Source organism: Nipponia nippon, unplaced genomic scaffold (assembly GCF_047370975.1).
Source record: "Nipponia nippon isolate SJK-2023a ecotype South Korea unplaced genomic scaffold, ASM4737097v1 scaffold_10, whole genome shotgun sequence".
Classification (NCBI taxonomy): Eukaryota; Metazoa; Chordata; class Aves; order Pelecaniformes; family Threskiornithidae; genus Nipponia; species Nipponia nippon.
In genome coordinates, this window is record NW_028262291.1 from 9497185 (window position 1) to 9512211 (window position 15027).

The 15027-nt window shown below is 41.0% G+C and overlaps 1 protein-coding gene across 4 annotated transcripts in view; it reads left to right on the forward strand.

Moving 5' to 3' along the window:
- The window catches only part of HIPK3 (homeodomain interacting protein kinase 3), a 115620-nt gene that overhangs the window by 51508 nt on the left and 49085 nt on the right, over positions 1–15027 (forward strand). For 3 of the 4 annotated variants that reach the window (XM_087744151.1, XM_087744142.1, XM_087744159.1), the window contains exon 2: positions 4159–5254. In XM_087744151.1, coding sequence (XP_087600277.1) covers positions 4161–5254 — 1094 coding nt within the window. In that variant the 5' untranslated portion in view covers positions 4159–4160. Of the gene's footprint in view, positions 1–4158; positions 5255–15027 lie in introns of those variants that run through there. The other variant, XM_087744166.1, reaches the window with a different exon arrangement.

The window sequence follows — 15027 nt, forward strand, 5'->3', positions numbered from 1 at the left end:
TTGATCTGGGTGGGGGGAAATCAATTCTATTAATAACTTAGCTTCTCAAAGCGAAGACCTCCAGCAGCTGGCTGTATTGGACAGTTACATGCTCTTCTGGAGTACTTCGTTGCATGTATGTTAATGTATAGTAAAGAGTGTGCTTCTGTCAGAAACATCTTCTGAGCCCTGTGTGAGAGTGCATGGCAGAGGTCTTTAAGTAGTCTCAGTGTAGGACGCTGCGGGATTTTTAATGTGCCTGTTTCATTGGAAGACCTATGGAAGTGTTTTATTCATTGGTTATATGAAGATACTGTAGCTTCTCCAAATGAGATTGCATCTTGGAGTATATGTTTAAAAACAAAACAAAAACAAAAACAAAAAACCCCACTAAACCAAAATTATGGGGGTAAGGGAGAAGTGTTTTGGGGAAGCTAAGAAATTAGATGCTTGTACAAGAACTCTAAGACAATTTTTACTTTTCTGGAGTAAAATTTGACTTTTTTGTTCAGTCTGTCATGATTGCATCCAAGGTTGTTCTTCCAGGGTATGCCATCTGTTTTTCTGTTTTATTTAGTGCTTAATTTTTTTTTCTTGGAGTTGCTAAAAATGTCCTCAGAATAACTCAATAAACACTTCTTATCTGAGAACAGAACTGTTAGTGTGGTCAGAGTTCAGGGTCATGGAGCTAAGCTTGTAAGAAGTACAAAAACCCCAAAAGACGATAAAGAGAGCCTGGTTTCTCTCATCCTGCTGAAATTAATGTTATGGAGAAAGCTGGGACTATGTGCTTCCAGTCCTTCTGGACTGGTTTGAATAGCATGAGCTGTAGAAAACTTAAATGTTTTTGAATGCCAGTGGTCCCAGCAGGCTCAGGTAAGGATTTGAGTGGTCCTCTGGCCATGCTAGAGGACTGTCCTCCCCCCCGCCCTCCCAGTGGGTTGTTGTCCTGCCTTCAGAAAACCTCCTTAATTGAAAAAGCAGTGATACACCTACACTGCAAAGTAGCTGTCTCGATTTCATGCTGTCAGCTTTGGCGACACACTTGCACAGGCAAATACCTTCTCCAGAAGGTAAACCAAGCAAGGCATTTGCTCTTTGGTTGCAGCAGATCTGAGGCAAATGGACCTGCTGGGGTTGCTGCGGCTTGGCAAACCTCTTGCCCATGGGTCCAGGCTCCTTCCCATCGAGCAGCGTAGCTTTGGCTGCTCGCGCCAGACCTGTTTTTGCCCAGGAGCTTAGTGGTGTAGCTGTGCTCCTGGGTCTGCTCGGCATTTAGATTTGTCACCTGCATTAGACTCGGAGTTGCGGAGGTGGTGCTGGGCATCTGAACTCTCCTGTCTGCAAACTTTGTGGGATAATGCAGTAGCGTTACCTTGAAAAGAGGGACAGTTTCTTTACTTCTGAAGTGTACAAGTTTTTTGAGGTTGAATGTTTTACTTTTCATGCACGTGTGTGTGAAAGAGGTATAAGAGGGGATTCTGGTGAAAAGGCAAGTGGAGTTTTTTTACCAGGAACCATGAAAACATTTTAAGAAGGAAAAAAAAAAATATTTGGAGCCTTTAGTGTCTTTGGAGTAAGTGTGGCAAATCTGATATTTGAGTTGTCCCAGAAGAACTGATGGAAGGTTTGGCTTGGCCTGAGCCATGCAGGTGGCACTGGAAGCTCTAAGTAGGCTTGAATGTATGTGTACTCTGGGGTGGTTGGTGAGGGTTGATTTTGGAGCTCTAAGTAATGTGATCAGGATAAACAATTCCTTTAAATATAATTATTATAGGAAAGAGGGCAAGTCCCATAGTCAGTAGTATGCTTATGCTGTGTACCAGGCACTTTGTAACCATTATGTTATTTAGGAGAGAATGTAAGAACTTGGGAGAATTTTTGCCTGTGTTTTGAGGTTGAGAATTAGTCTTAAATCCTTGGCGTGGAACAGGAGGCTAGTGGCAGCCCCATAATGTTTAGTGACGAGAGAGCCTGGCTGCCAGTGGTCTCCAGCTTTCTACATCTTCTGGCTCTGGGTAAACAGCTTTGGAAAGGAAAGGGCTTTGAAGTTTTCTTCTACTGCTGGGGCAAAAACCATTACAGGATGCTAAACTGAGGTGATGGCATGATTATTTTAATCGTTCTTGAGATGTTTAAATGCTGATTTCCATAAATCAAATCACAGTTTCAGAATAATTATGCTGTGCGTTTGGTTATTTTTTCATTTGATCAGAGTCATTGCAATGTCTGGCTCCAGTTTTGTGTGACTCATCTGCGATTTAAATACCTCTTGCCAGAATCTTCATGCACTTAGTATGAAAAAGTGATTTAATCAAAGTAGTATTGGTATAAGCCATAACTTCCCTGAAACCTTGTAGTCATTTACACTGGGGTCCATCCAGTGCCTTTTTCTTCATGTTGAGCGTTACGTGACAGAAAAGTTTAAGGCTGGTGTTTGACAGGTCTGGAAGGGGACACAGCAGGGTCAGTGCAGAGATGAGAGCCAGAAGGTACAGCATCCGAGAGATGGGCTCTATGTATTTTAAAGTGGAATTGAAATTCCTCGTCCTATGTGCAGGCCAGGTACCGTTGCCGTTGTCGTCCTCCCTCCTGTGCTGTGCTGGCACCCTTTGCTTCGTGTCTGGGAAAGGGAGGTACGGTGTGGAGCATGACCCTGGACGGCCTTGTGGCCCTGCTTTCTGCAGAGCAGGTGTCCTGAGCCCGGGTGAATTCAGGGAGGCAGTGGGACTAATCCTGTGCCGTCACACAGGCTATGCAGAATGGGGCTGCTGTGCTCGGGGGCTTCCCGGGCTGGCAAGCTGCCTCCTCCTGTGCAAAACTGTTCTTCGTTACCGATTTCCGAGGTGCGAGTGCTCTTTCCGAGAGGCTGTACAGGTGTAGCCTTTCGAGAATGTGATGATGACCTCAAGGAAGGTAGAGTCATTCAGGCTGAAACTTTGATCTCAGCCTTACTGGGAATTCAAAAGTTAAAATTACCCATAGTCTTTTATTCTAACTTTCACTTCTCTCTTAGCAAGGAAGTAATTGTGCTGGCAGAAAAAAAAAATTAAAAATATATGAAAATTATATACAGAATATAGAAAATTATATATAGAAAAACAGATGCTTTTTCTTCCTTTCACATTCACTTGAAAAGAAATTTTCTGTGAGAAGTCTGTCCGTGTAAGTTCTCTACCTACAATTATCAGCCCAGTTTTCAGAAGTGATCTTGCTCAGGGATATATTTTATATAGAATATATTTTATGTAGAATATTATGCTTAGTTAATTTAGCAGGTTACCTTAGAGTGTAGGTTTTCTATGGCTCAGCTCCTGAAATTGGCATATCTGAAAGTATGAGGCTAATATTTAGTTTCCAAATCTGAATTGAAGGGGGGGTGGAAATTGGTGCCTCTGCCCCCTACAGCTGTGTCGCTGATGTGCAGACTTCTGCAATGGGACGGTATATAACTTACAGAGAGCACTTGCCTTTCGTGAATGGGTTAGATTACTGTACATCTTAATTTAACCAGAAAGCTGCAATGGTTTATGTGAACATACACACGCCCCTGAGGTATTTTGGGCCCCATCATATGGCCTGCTTGCTTTCACTTTCATCACGGTGAAATTGTTGGAGTAGCGACAGTCGTGTCACTTGTCCATCTCTTCTCAGAAGCCTGATGGTGCTTACAATGAGTAGGTTGGATAGCTTGTGTAACAGGTAGCATTGGCTCGCAATTAAGAGCTTTTAAGTTATTTTACACCATCATTGGTAAATATTTGAATTGGTTACTTATGTTACTGAACACGACAGTACTTTTGTATGTAGAAATGCTGGGGTTTTTTACATGAAAGCTGAGTTTTTAATAGCACAAAGGTAGTTCCCCCACTTGAAAAATTACTCGTAGTGGCCTGCTGCAGATTATCTCAGCCCTGCCCTGTGCGACCAGCAAAAACGCTGCCTGCTGTAACCTGCTGCTGCCGCAGTCCTTGTGTGCTGAAGAGTGTGCACTGGTGGTAGGGCATGATGACCTTGCTACTGGCCGTAAGACACTAAATAGGAAATAACTTCAGGCTAGCTCGTTTGGAAAATATACTCGTGTCCTGATTTTTTTTTAGAAGAGGAAGCTGCTGCAAAGCTTGGAAAGGTGAATGCAGAATTCTCACCCGCTTTTTCTTTTTTTCTCTCCCTCTGTAGGTATGGCCTCACAAGTCTTGGTCTATCCACCATATGTTTATCAAACCCAGTCAAGTGCCTTTTGTAGTGTGAAGAAACTCAAACTAGAACCAAGCAGTTGCGTGTACCACGAAAGAACCTACCCGCAAATCTATGTGAATGGTAAAAACTTTGGAATTTCTCCCCGCAGGGTTAGTACGTACTTTCAGACTAAAAACCCATTTGACAGACCTCGAGGACGGAACTTCTTGTTGCAGTCAAATGCTGTTGCTTTAAAAAATATTGCAGGTGCTACAAAAGCGTTAGCAGCGCGGGCGCAGCAAGCTCAGTTAGAGGCACCTCGGACTGGGACGCAAGGAAGCCGATCAGATATCCTGGAAGGAACCCAGCGATGTGGATTGAAGCGTAAGAGCGAAGAGCTGGATAATCAAAACACCACGATGCAGATTGTTGATGAACTGTCCATCCTGCCTGCAATGTTGCAAACCAACGTAGGAAACCCAGTGACGGTTGTGACAACGGCTGCAGCTTCAAAACCAAGTGGTACAAGCGGCGATGGAGATTACCAGTTAGTACAGCATGAGGTATTGTGCTCTGTGAAAAACACTTACGAGGTTCTTGATTTCCTTGGGCGAGGGACCTTTGGACAAGTAGTGAAGTGCTGGAAAAGGGGGACAAATGAGATTGTGGCAATCAAAATCTTGAAGAATCATCCTTCGTATGCACGCCAAGGACAAATAGAAGTGAGCATACTAGCGAGACTAAGTACTGAAAATGCTGATGAATTTAACTTTGTGAGAGCCTACGAATGCTTTCAGCATCGTAACCATACTTGTCTGGTTTTTGAGATGTTGGAACAGAATTTATACGACTTCCTGAAACAAAACAAATTCAGCCCTCTGCAACTGAAAGTAATACGGCCTATTCTGCAACAGGTGGCCACTGCACTGAAAAAACTAAAAAGTCTGGGTTTAATCCATGCTGACCTCAAACCAGAGAACATTATGTTGGTGGATCCTGTTCGGCAGCCTTACCGAGTTAAAGTAATAGATTTTGGGTCTGCCAGCCATGTATCAAAGACTATTTGTTCAACCTATTTACAATCTCGGTATTATAGGTAGGTGTCTTTTTACTTTGTTTTTAACTTTTAGTGGAACAAGGTTTTAGCGTTTATTAAAGTTAATGGCTTAAATAATTACTCTTCCAGCTAACTAATAAGAATAATTTGGAAAACATAAGGACCATCTAAGGATGAAGGCCATACTAAAATTAAGTGGTCGGTTACCGTTTTAAATGTGAATATTTGCTTGGAATGTTTTTATAGTGCGATTTTTTTTTTTTTTTTTTTTTCTAGAAGTATGTTTTGTGTTGCACTCTGAAGTCATCACTTTCTGTTATTTTGAGACCTCTGAGACTTTTTAAAAGGAAAACAGAAAAAAAAATGAGCTTGATTAGGATGCCTTTCCTGCCTTCCTAACATGATGGGTTTTTTCTGTAAGCAGCTGGACAGTGAACTAGAAGTGCTGTATTTTTATATCCTGTTGCCAAAAGATTATGTAAATGCCTCTGTTTTTCTCCAGCACTTGTAAATATTTTTCCTAGTTCATATAAACTCAGTTCTGATTGAGTGCCTTCAGCAGCTGTGGACTTCAGTGAACTTCTGGAGTTAGTCAGTGATAGGATACTTAAATGTTTAAGGTGATACCAGGCAGGCATTTAAAGTGATTTTTGTACATGGTTGCGTTCTGCATTGGCCTCAAAATGGAGGTATATTTCTGATTCTGTTTTTTAATCCTTCGTATAGTTATCCAATCTGTGTGACATGTAAAAGCTAATAGTATTTAGCATCTGAGGTCCTTTCGTTTTCTTTATAAGCTGAACTTGTCTTGATTGCAGATCTCTTTCAGTTCTGCTTTGCGTCATTGGTGATAGTATGTCCTGGGTATTGCCTGTCTCTGCAAATTCAGTAAAAAGCTAGTAAACTAGGACAATGAGTAACTTCGAGATTTTAAATATTTTACAGCTATTCATGTTGGAAGTGAAAACTTATGGCTCATTAGACATAGCATTGTTGTGCTTATTCAGTTGCTACACGCAAATTTTAGCTGTAGTTTTGTTTTACTTGGGTTGATGTTCCTTTGCACCTATACTTTATATAGAATTTTGACATGCTTGCTAGGTTGAGCAGGTCTGTATGCTGGGAAGATCAATGTGCAACTCCTTGGCACCTTGTGTGCATTTTGACCACTAGCGTTGCATTACGTGCACTGAAGTGTGAGTAAGCGGGGTTTGTTGTGGATGTACATTCAAAAATATTCTCCCCTTCTTCCCCCCAGGAATAAATCTCGTGGGTGTATGCACTTGTCTTACCTCAATGATGTTGAATGATATTTATGTAGACTCATATAACATGCGCACCTAAAATTCCCTAGTTACTAAGTTGCACTTAAGTGCTTTGTAACTATTCAGGCTGTTCAGTATAAGATCATATTCTTTTATCTTGTATAGTTTTATAATCCTTCTATAAAGCAGCATTGAAGTCAGTATTTTTTGAGAGTAAAAAGGACGTACAAAAAGAAAAAAGGTTAAGCTCTGTCTACTTGAACAGTTTTGGTGTTATATTTAAATATTGGTTGAGATAATTTTGAAACTGACTTAATTTTGAAAAAAAATATGATGCTATACTTCAAAATTATTTTCAGCAAAAAGTTTACTTCTGAAAAGTTTTTTAGCATGCTGGATTTCGTCGTGGATGCATAGCTTTCTACCAGTTGTGTGATTCAAATTAACTTTGTGTAGCTTGGCATGCAGTTTCTCAAACTTTTTTTGTATTGCTTTAGGAGCACCTGACTAGAGTAAATAATATCAGAAAATAGGGATTTCATCCAAAAGGTCTCAAAATAGATGATGCTAGGGAAATTTGAGGAGAAAAGCCTTGAAGAAGAATGAGAAGGGCCTTCAGAGAATATATTGTATTGAGATGGAATTTATTTTGCAAGCGATTGTGCTTCTTGTCAATCAAATAAGGAGCTACTTCATAAAATATAACTGTACTTAAATGTTTTTTGTATTAGAAGAGGGTGGGAGTGATAGTGCAGGTTTGACTTGTTTAACTATGACATGTTGAAACAAACCCTTTAAAAAAAAAAATCAAGCAGCAGTTGGGATGTTGAAATATCTTTTTTTTTTTTTTTTTCTTTTTTCCCTTAAGCTCAGTGGTGCTATGTGTTTGTTTAGGTTATTTAGCAAGAAAGCATTCATTTAAATAGATTTTTATTTAAAGCTTCATGCTAAATTAATCCAATTAGGGTTCAATTTGGAAATTTTTTTTAAAAAAATGCTTGTTCCCTACAGCACCTGTTTTGTTAGCGTGATCCCATCTGTATTCTTGTATACAATCTTTGAAAGCTGTTTCTGTGCAAGCTGTATGTGTGTTGTCGTCAGGTTTACCTGTGATTCTTACCAGTGGGGATCCTTGTCTGTTCAGAGATGACAGTGCATGGGATTTTGAGTCACCAAGTGACAGGCACAGCGCACCATGTTTACCTAGGAAATATCCCTATATTTAGTGGGAAATATCCCGTTAATGTCAATGTGATGTGAACCTGGCCTCTTCTGAAGTGCAAAAGCACTCAGCCAGGGGCAAGCATTTAAAGAAAAACGTATTAAGGAGAAGCATTTTGTTTTTAAATGACTATTTTATGATCAGAGGTCTTAGAAAAGGATGGAATGAAATGCCCTTAAACAGCGGCGTAGGATGAGAGGGCTGCGAGGAAGCAGGGCTGCATCCCCGCAACATTGGGATGCTGCTTCTCAACCCTGCAGTGCCGGTGCCGTCCTGCTCCGGGGTGATACTAACCCCATCCCTGTCCCTCGTTCTGCTCACCCCACATCTGCCCGAGGGCCCGTGCCAGCGTGAGGAGGGAGGGAGGTGGCATGGGGAGAAGGGAGGAACTGTTATTTCTGGCAGCACTGTTAACTTATGCCATGGTCATTTTCAAGAAGAGGACTTGCCCTTTCTTTATGGAAAGCGTATGCCCACCAGTGTCTGTGGAGGCCTATGTTGAATGCTCAAGAGAAACCCATAAAGAAGTTTTGCAAAAGTGACTAAGGAGAAAGGTTACCTTTTTTTTTTTTTTTTTTTTGTGAGAATGGACAACGCCACAAAATCTACTGTTAAGGTGTTTATTTTGAATGGTAGTATCAGTATTTTGCCTCTGTAAGAGGAAGTGAGTAATGAATTGGAAAAATAAGTAATAAGAGGATTAGGACTTAAGGCAGGGAATGTAATACTGCCAGGTGAATGGATAATGAGCTGACTTACCTTACTTACCTTAGTCTGTAGCAGAGGTGACATAATGATGACTACTGGAGACATGACAGTACTTCTGAATTTTAAAAAGCTGTAGACAAGCAGAAAAGTGGAGAGGAACTGGATGGAGTGATAATGATTTGATGTTTTTCTGTTTCAGCTTTGTCAAACAAAGAGAAAGTAAGAAAATGGTTAAAACAAGTATAAAACTACGTTTTGACATTTCGTTACCTTTTGGAAACTCCTGGCTGTTACGTATTGCTAGAAATTAGAGTATTAATATGAATAAATACTAACCACTGTACACTGTCTTAAGTCACAGATTATTATTTTTTGTTTGTTTTAAAGATGAAATGTTATTCTGAATACTGTTTCCCTAAAAGACAGTGTCTGTGCTTACATGCTGTTTTTATGCTGGTCTGGATTTTAATAGCTGTGGGCTAGAGAGATCTGGTATTTGAAGCCTTTTCTTTGCTGCTGGCCCCACACGTTAAGACTGTTGACCTTTTATGAGTGATCTAAGTAGGTAAATAACTAGGCAGTGTATACATTTTGAAAAGAAAAAACCCTTTATACAGCAGAGGTGATCAAGCTTTTCTCATATATGGAAATGGTATGATAAGTATGTCCCTGTCCTTTTGGTCAGCTGTGCCCCAAATCATAAAGAGAGGAATGTTGCATCCAAAAATCAAAAGCTTCTTTTCCCCTTATCACATGGCGCAGGCTGCGGAGGAGGGGAATCGACACGTTTCTCTTATTTCTAAGCCTGGTGTCTTGCGTTTGTCTGGTGAGGCAGAAAGTTTTCCCAGGGCATGGTGTTTCCCTCTGGAAGTCATTTTCCTTTGTTTTGCCTTTCCTGAGGTTACATGTATTTAGGGAAGTGGGTGTGAGAAGAGGGGCTTCGGAATGGCAGGCTCCAAGGGGCCGTAACCTACAAGAAGAATCGAGTGAGCTGAAATGGTCAAGGTAGTCCTGCCCGTCTGCTCCAGGGAGCCGAGTTACTTTCCTTTCTGTTGCCGTGAGAAGCAGTGGCCGCCTTAGCGTTTTGTGTTGAGAGAGAGCTCTTTAGGCCTGGTTTGGCAGCAGACTTCTTCTTTCTTCTCGTTCTCCCTCCAGGAGTGTTTTTCCAGAGAAACTTCTGTTGAAAGCTGTGTATAATTTCCCCTTTTTGAAATAGCTGTGTGCAACAGCAGTGGTTAAGGAGTTCTGTTTTACTCGTTGGCTAATACCCACATGACAGTTAGCGATGCCTTCTGCACACTGCCATTGTCCATACCGTTCAGTTGTTGTTCAGAGTGGGTAAAATTTTATTTAGAGGACTGACGGTTCGATCTCATGGTAACATCTATGTGGCAGGGTTTGGTAATGATGAAGCCTCTTCCTTCTCCATACTTTTCTTCTCCCACTTGTTTGGCTGTAACACCAACTGAATTCATAAAGTGCATCGCCATGTTTGCATTGCACGTCGAGTGTAAATCACTAAGGGAGCGCTATGGCAGTGTTTGTGTGTGCAGAGCTTCGTGATTTCTAGGGCTTGCTGTTGGTTGGGAGGAGTTACTGCTTAATTGTTTTTCAAGGGGAATCACCTTCATCTTGGGGTTGTCTTCCTAAAAGACAGGATTTTGAAAATGAGACTTAAGTAAACCTTACAAAATTTACCATTCATAAAATCCTTCTGATACCATGGGCTTAACAGTAGCCATTGCGGGTGTAGGAGTGAGTGTGTTACTTTGTTGCGTGCTCCTTATGCACAGCCTCCGAAGGGAGCTGAACAGTCGCTGCTCCGGTTGCCTGAGTAGCTGCCCCCGACGGTTACCTTTCGTCTCCTGTCTCCCAAGAAAACATCTCCTTCAACACACTGTATCAGATTGTAGTGCCGTTAGAGCACAGCTGGAAATTTTACTGAAAATATGTTTTGAGAGCAAGCACTCGGTTTCCTGATGGAAGGATGCTCCTCTTGGCATCCAGCGATCTGTATGCAAACTGCTCTTTGGTTTGGGAAAATGAAATGAATGGGAAGCAATATAATTGATCTCCATATAAAACAGGGCACCAGCTGAACCTGCAGTAGGCTGAGGGACAACTTGTGTGATGCTGGCAGAATGGAAGGTGTCTGGTTATTAAGGGACGCTCATAGCTTGGAAATGTTTTTCTGCTCTGCTGGTGACAGCAGTAAAATACGATCCTAGTTATTCAGCAATGTGCCCATAAGGAAAAGCGAATGATGTGAGTAGATGCACTCAGGGGAGTCAACTCATTCCTGAATTGGACAGTGATATCCTCCCTCCAGCCTTCCAACTAAGGATAGTTGCTAATCAACAGAGTTGTTCCAGACAAAATGCCAAATGTCACTAGTGTTGCAGCAGAGCTCAGAGAGATGGAAAAATCGCTGTTGGATGTATTCCTGTTGGACGAGAGCAGGCTTTTCCCCCTCTCCTCCTTTTACCCTCCTCTCCCATAAAGGATCAGAGAGGATGGAGGAAGAGTGATAATCATTGTGTCCTGTCTCCTGACATTGCTTTCACTCGCCCAGTCAGTCCTGCTGCAGCTCAGAAAAGTGATATGATCTGGTGTGATCTCTTCTGCTTTAAAGGGTTTTGGAAAAAGAATAAAGTAACCAAGTTCTGTGGCTTAATTACTGCCCATGGGCTGTGCTGTAGCGAGCGCTATGTGTGTGCTCTGAGGCTGTTGCATTCGGACAGCTTTTTATTTATTACTTTTTCAGCTTCATACTTAGTTTCAGAATAGACCACCACCAACTTATGCTCCCTGCCCCCCCCCCCCCCCCCCTTTTATGAAATTTATTTGATCTGTTATTCTCCCTCTTTCTTATACACATTATGGCTGTGAATTCCTGGAGAGGCTTGTTTCCTCGCTGGCCTTTGTAACTTGATTAGATGTGGTCCTTGTCACGCAAGGGACTCCAGAGAACGCTGGCTGACAGTACCTCCCTAGAGTGTTTTTGTTAAATTGAATGTTTTCTTTTTGTAGGTTAGGATTGTTGGCAGGATGGGTATTAGGAATTGGTAACATATCCATTGTATCTCAGTAACTTGTTGATTATCTCTCCTAACATCAGATCAACATACAACTTAAGTATGTTTAAAATATCAGTTAAAATCTTGTATACAAATAAACACCTATCTTAATACAGATTTTCTTTATAGGGACGACCAAGGGGAGAAGTCATGCAAAACTGACATCTCAGGAAGCAACTGCTTTTTCAAGTCCATCCATTGCTGTCACATACTTGAAGTTTCTAAATAAGCTTTATCTAGAGTGGGATGTCTTGGTTTTTCTCCTTTCACAGTGCCTAAAATTCTTGCCCCCTTTTTTTTTTTTTTTTTTTTTTTTAAATTTCAGGAGGTTTAAATGGGAAGCAAAGCTCTGTTAATAAATCGAGTTTTCTGTCAGGGAAGCGCAGTATGAGAACAAGCTAAAAATGCCTCCGTAAACAACTTGCACTTCCAACATGCTAGCAGATGTTATTCTATCACTTTGAACTGTGCATCACTGAAGTGTATTGGGATATCTTAAAATAGTCAGGGGTGGTGGCCAGAGACTCTAGACTACTATAGATGGTGAGGCTGTTTCGCTGTTGCAGTGAAATAAGCCAGAAGTACATGCTGCTAAGGTCATTTGCTTGCTCAAGGTCAGCATGTTCAAAGTCAGCTGCCATACTTGTGGGCATGGTTACTGTCAGTAGTATATATGAGAGAGTCCTGATAATGTAAGGAACTGCTTTTACAAGTGAATTGGGATACTTAACACATTTTTTTCCCCTTTAAAGTTGCAGGGCTCTGATTGCTGGTTTATTTTCTTATCTGAGCAAACAGAACTTAATGTCAAGATAAGCTTCTGTAGCTTGCATCTGCGAACAAATTGCTTTATTGATTTGACAAGATTTTTGTTTGCACTTTTTGCATAGTGTTCATTAATTGTTTAATTGACTTCCTATTTTAAACTTCTGTTTCATGATTACCAGGACCTAACCAAAACCATTATAAGTACCCTCCAGGAGTGGCAATCTTAGCTCATCATAACTTCATGTTTATATGGCTATTTGATAACAAATGTAGTTTCATTTCTCTCTCTTACTATTTTCTAGTCAATGTAACGTGGTCTCTAATACCTTATTGTTCTCTGTTCATAGGAGCAGAAAATAAAGGTAGATTTTCTGGTAATGTTGTGGTTTTTTGTTAGTGGTGGTGTGTTTTGGTTTTTGGTGGGTTTTTTGGTTGGGTTTTTTTGTTTTGTATACTGTGGAAACGAATGGCAGGGTTACTATAAACTTGCAATTTTTTTTTTTTTTTTTTTTTAATCCTCTCTGAAGCTCCAGAGGAGTGTCATGGGATGGGAGTGGATGAAATGGCAGACAGCCTTTGAGTTGGTCGTTTTTCTGAGCTAGAGATTTTCCAAGTAACATAAGCCGGGATAACACGCAAAGCATTTGCAGGTACCATGTACCTGCTGGAGATTCTAATAATGTCAGCCCAGATTTCAGATTACAGATTAATAGTCATGGTAGGAGCAACAACTTAAATCAGAGTTCAGATGATGGTTCTCTTGGTCTTTAGACTGCCTTGGTTTGAACAGAAGGGAAATTCTTTCATAATCTTGAAGGAGAAAGAGCTCTTGCTTATTGCTGTATTTCAGTGTTTTGGGGTTGAATGATAAACTTAAGTTTGTCATGGCTAAAGTTTTGGGAAGCAGCTTTTATTTTTCGTACATTAAAATAGTTCTACTGAAATGTGATCCTTTTTTACCACACTGATATTTGTGTCACAAAGATTTGTTCATCATACATCAGTGTGTATGTGAGTGTGGATATATTGGATATCTTAATTGCAGAAAATATCAGTGGTAGCTGCAATGCTGTATTTGTAAATATTGTCTCTAACTGCTCCCACGGTGCCTGTTTGAAAAATATGACTGTGTATTTCTGTTGTAAGAGCAGGTAGTACTAGATCTAAATCAATGTGATTGAAAGCGAAACCTATACATCAGCCCCTGTCTCTTCCATCTGGCATCCTTGTCTTCGAAGGAGAGCTGTTTTGCGGGTGAAGGCTACCTTCTGCATCAGCTCACAGCATCCAACACGAGTGAAGAGGATGAAGCAGACGTGTGGGGGAAGAAGTCTTTTGTGCGGTTGAGTACACGCAGGCTGGCCGAGCCGCTGCGCTGCTGACACAACCTGCGAAAGGGAGAGGACGTGCCGCAGCTGGGGGCTCATCCCGTTAGCTGCGGAAGGCAAACTGCCTCACTTGATCTAAAAATCAAGCAGGTTGAACAAGTGCAAATAGATAACGCGGGCACATGTAAAACATTTAACACTCAGGCGGGTTCAGACCAAAGCCAGCAATAAAATACTATTGTGGTTAAAAACCAAAACAACGACAAGAGAAAACCCTTTTGTGAATTCTGGCATTAAATGGAAAGTGTTAGAGGTGTCTGATGTAAAAATAAGTATTTGGCGTGTAATTAAGTAAAATGAAAATTCGTATGAAAACAAGTTGCCTGAAATGTCCATATTGTCAAATTTTATACTGTATGTTTGAAGGTCCTTGATCTTACAGTGCTAGCTAATATTTTGGAGGGATTTTTGTTTGGACTGTTAATAAAATACCTTCTAAAAAGTGAAATTGGATTAGGAGGCTGGGGGAAGCAAGCCAAAAGCATTTTACAGATAAGATTTTTCAAGCAGTTGCATTTTGAAGCTATGATGTTACCTTAAGAACATGTGAAGTGTCATTGTGCTTAAAAATCTTGGTTTGTTGGTAATGGGGCAGCAACAGTTGATTAAAGGGCAGGCATAATGTAATTTAAACCAGTAGTACTTGTGTGTGAGTAGGTGAGTCTTTATGCAGACAAGGTTGTGCCGGTGAGGCAAAAAGTAAAATTGTTTTTATCCCTATGAAGCATTTAATAAAATTCTGAATCTGCCTGCAGGCATAGGTGCAAAGTATGTGGGAGAGGGGGCAATGCCTTGGCCTTCTGTCCCACGTGCTCGTTATTGGAAGTGGGCAGAAGCACAAGCTGGTAGTACTAAGCCTCCGCAGAAGATGGATGGCGGGAAGCATTGTTGTCTTCCATCGGTGCGGTGTTGTCCAGCTTGTTGTATGGCATGACATGACTGCAGGCGGACTTCAGCTCCTGTGCCTTAACACCAACGTCTGACCATTAGCCTGTGAAGTAATGGAAAAACAACTGCATCCACGCTTCTTAGGGAAGGCCCACTTAAATGATAGTAAATTCAGAATACATTTAATTTCCTTGTGCTTCCAAAAGTCGAAGCTTTGTTTACTAGCATAAAGATCAATTCACAATTATGGCCAGAATGTCTTTCTCAGTACACAATATGTACTTCAAGGAGAAATTATGAAAAATAGGTTATTTGGAAATGCAGGGTATCTGGAATTTTATATCAAATGTGAAGTATTACATGTTTTGCAAAATGCGCTACTTTGTCTGGATTGCAGCAGCGTAGGAGCCTGGCCTTTTTCTTTGAGGGGAAAAAAAGATAGTCACAGTGCATCTTCAGAGCAGGCAAGTCAAACCTGTTCTCATTTCTCTGTTAA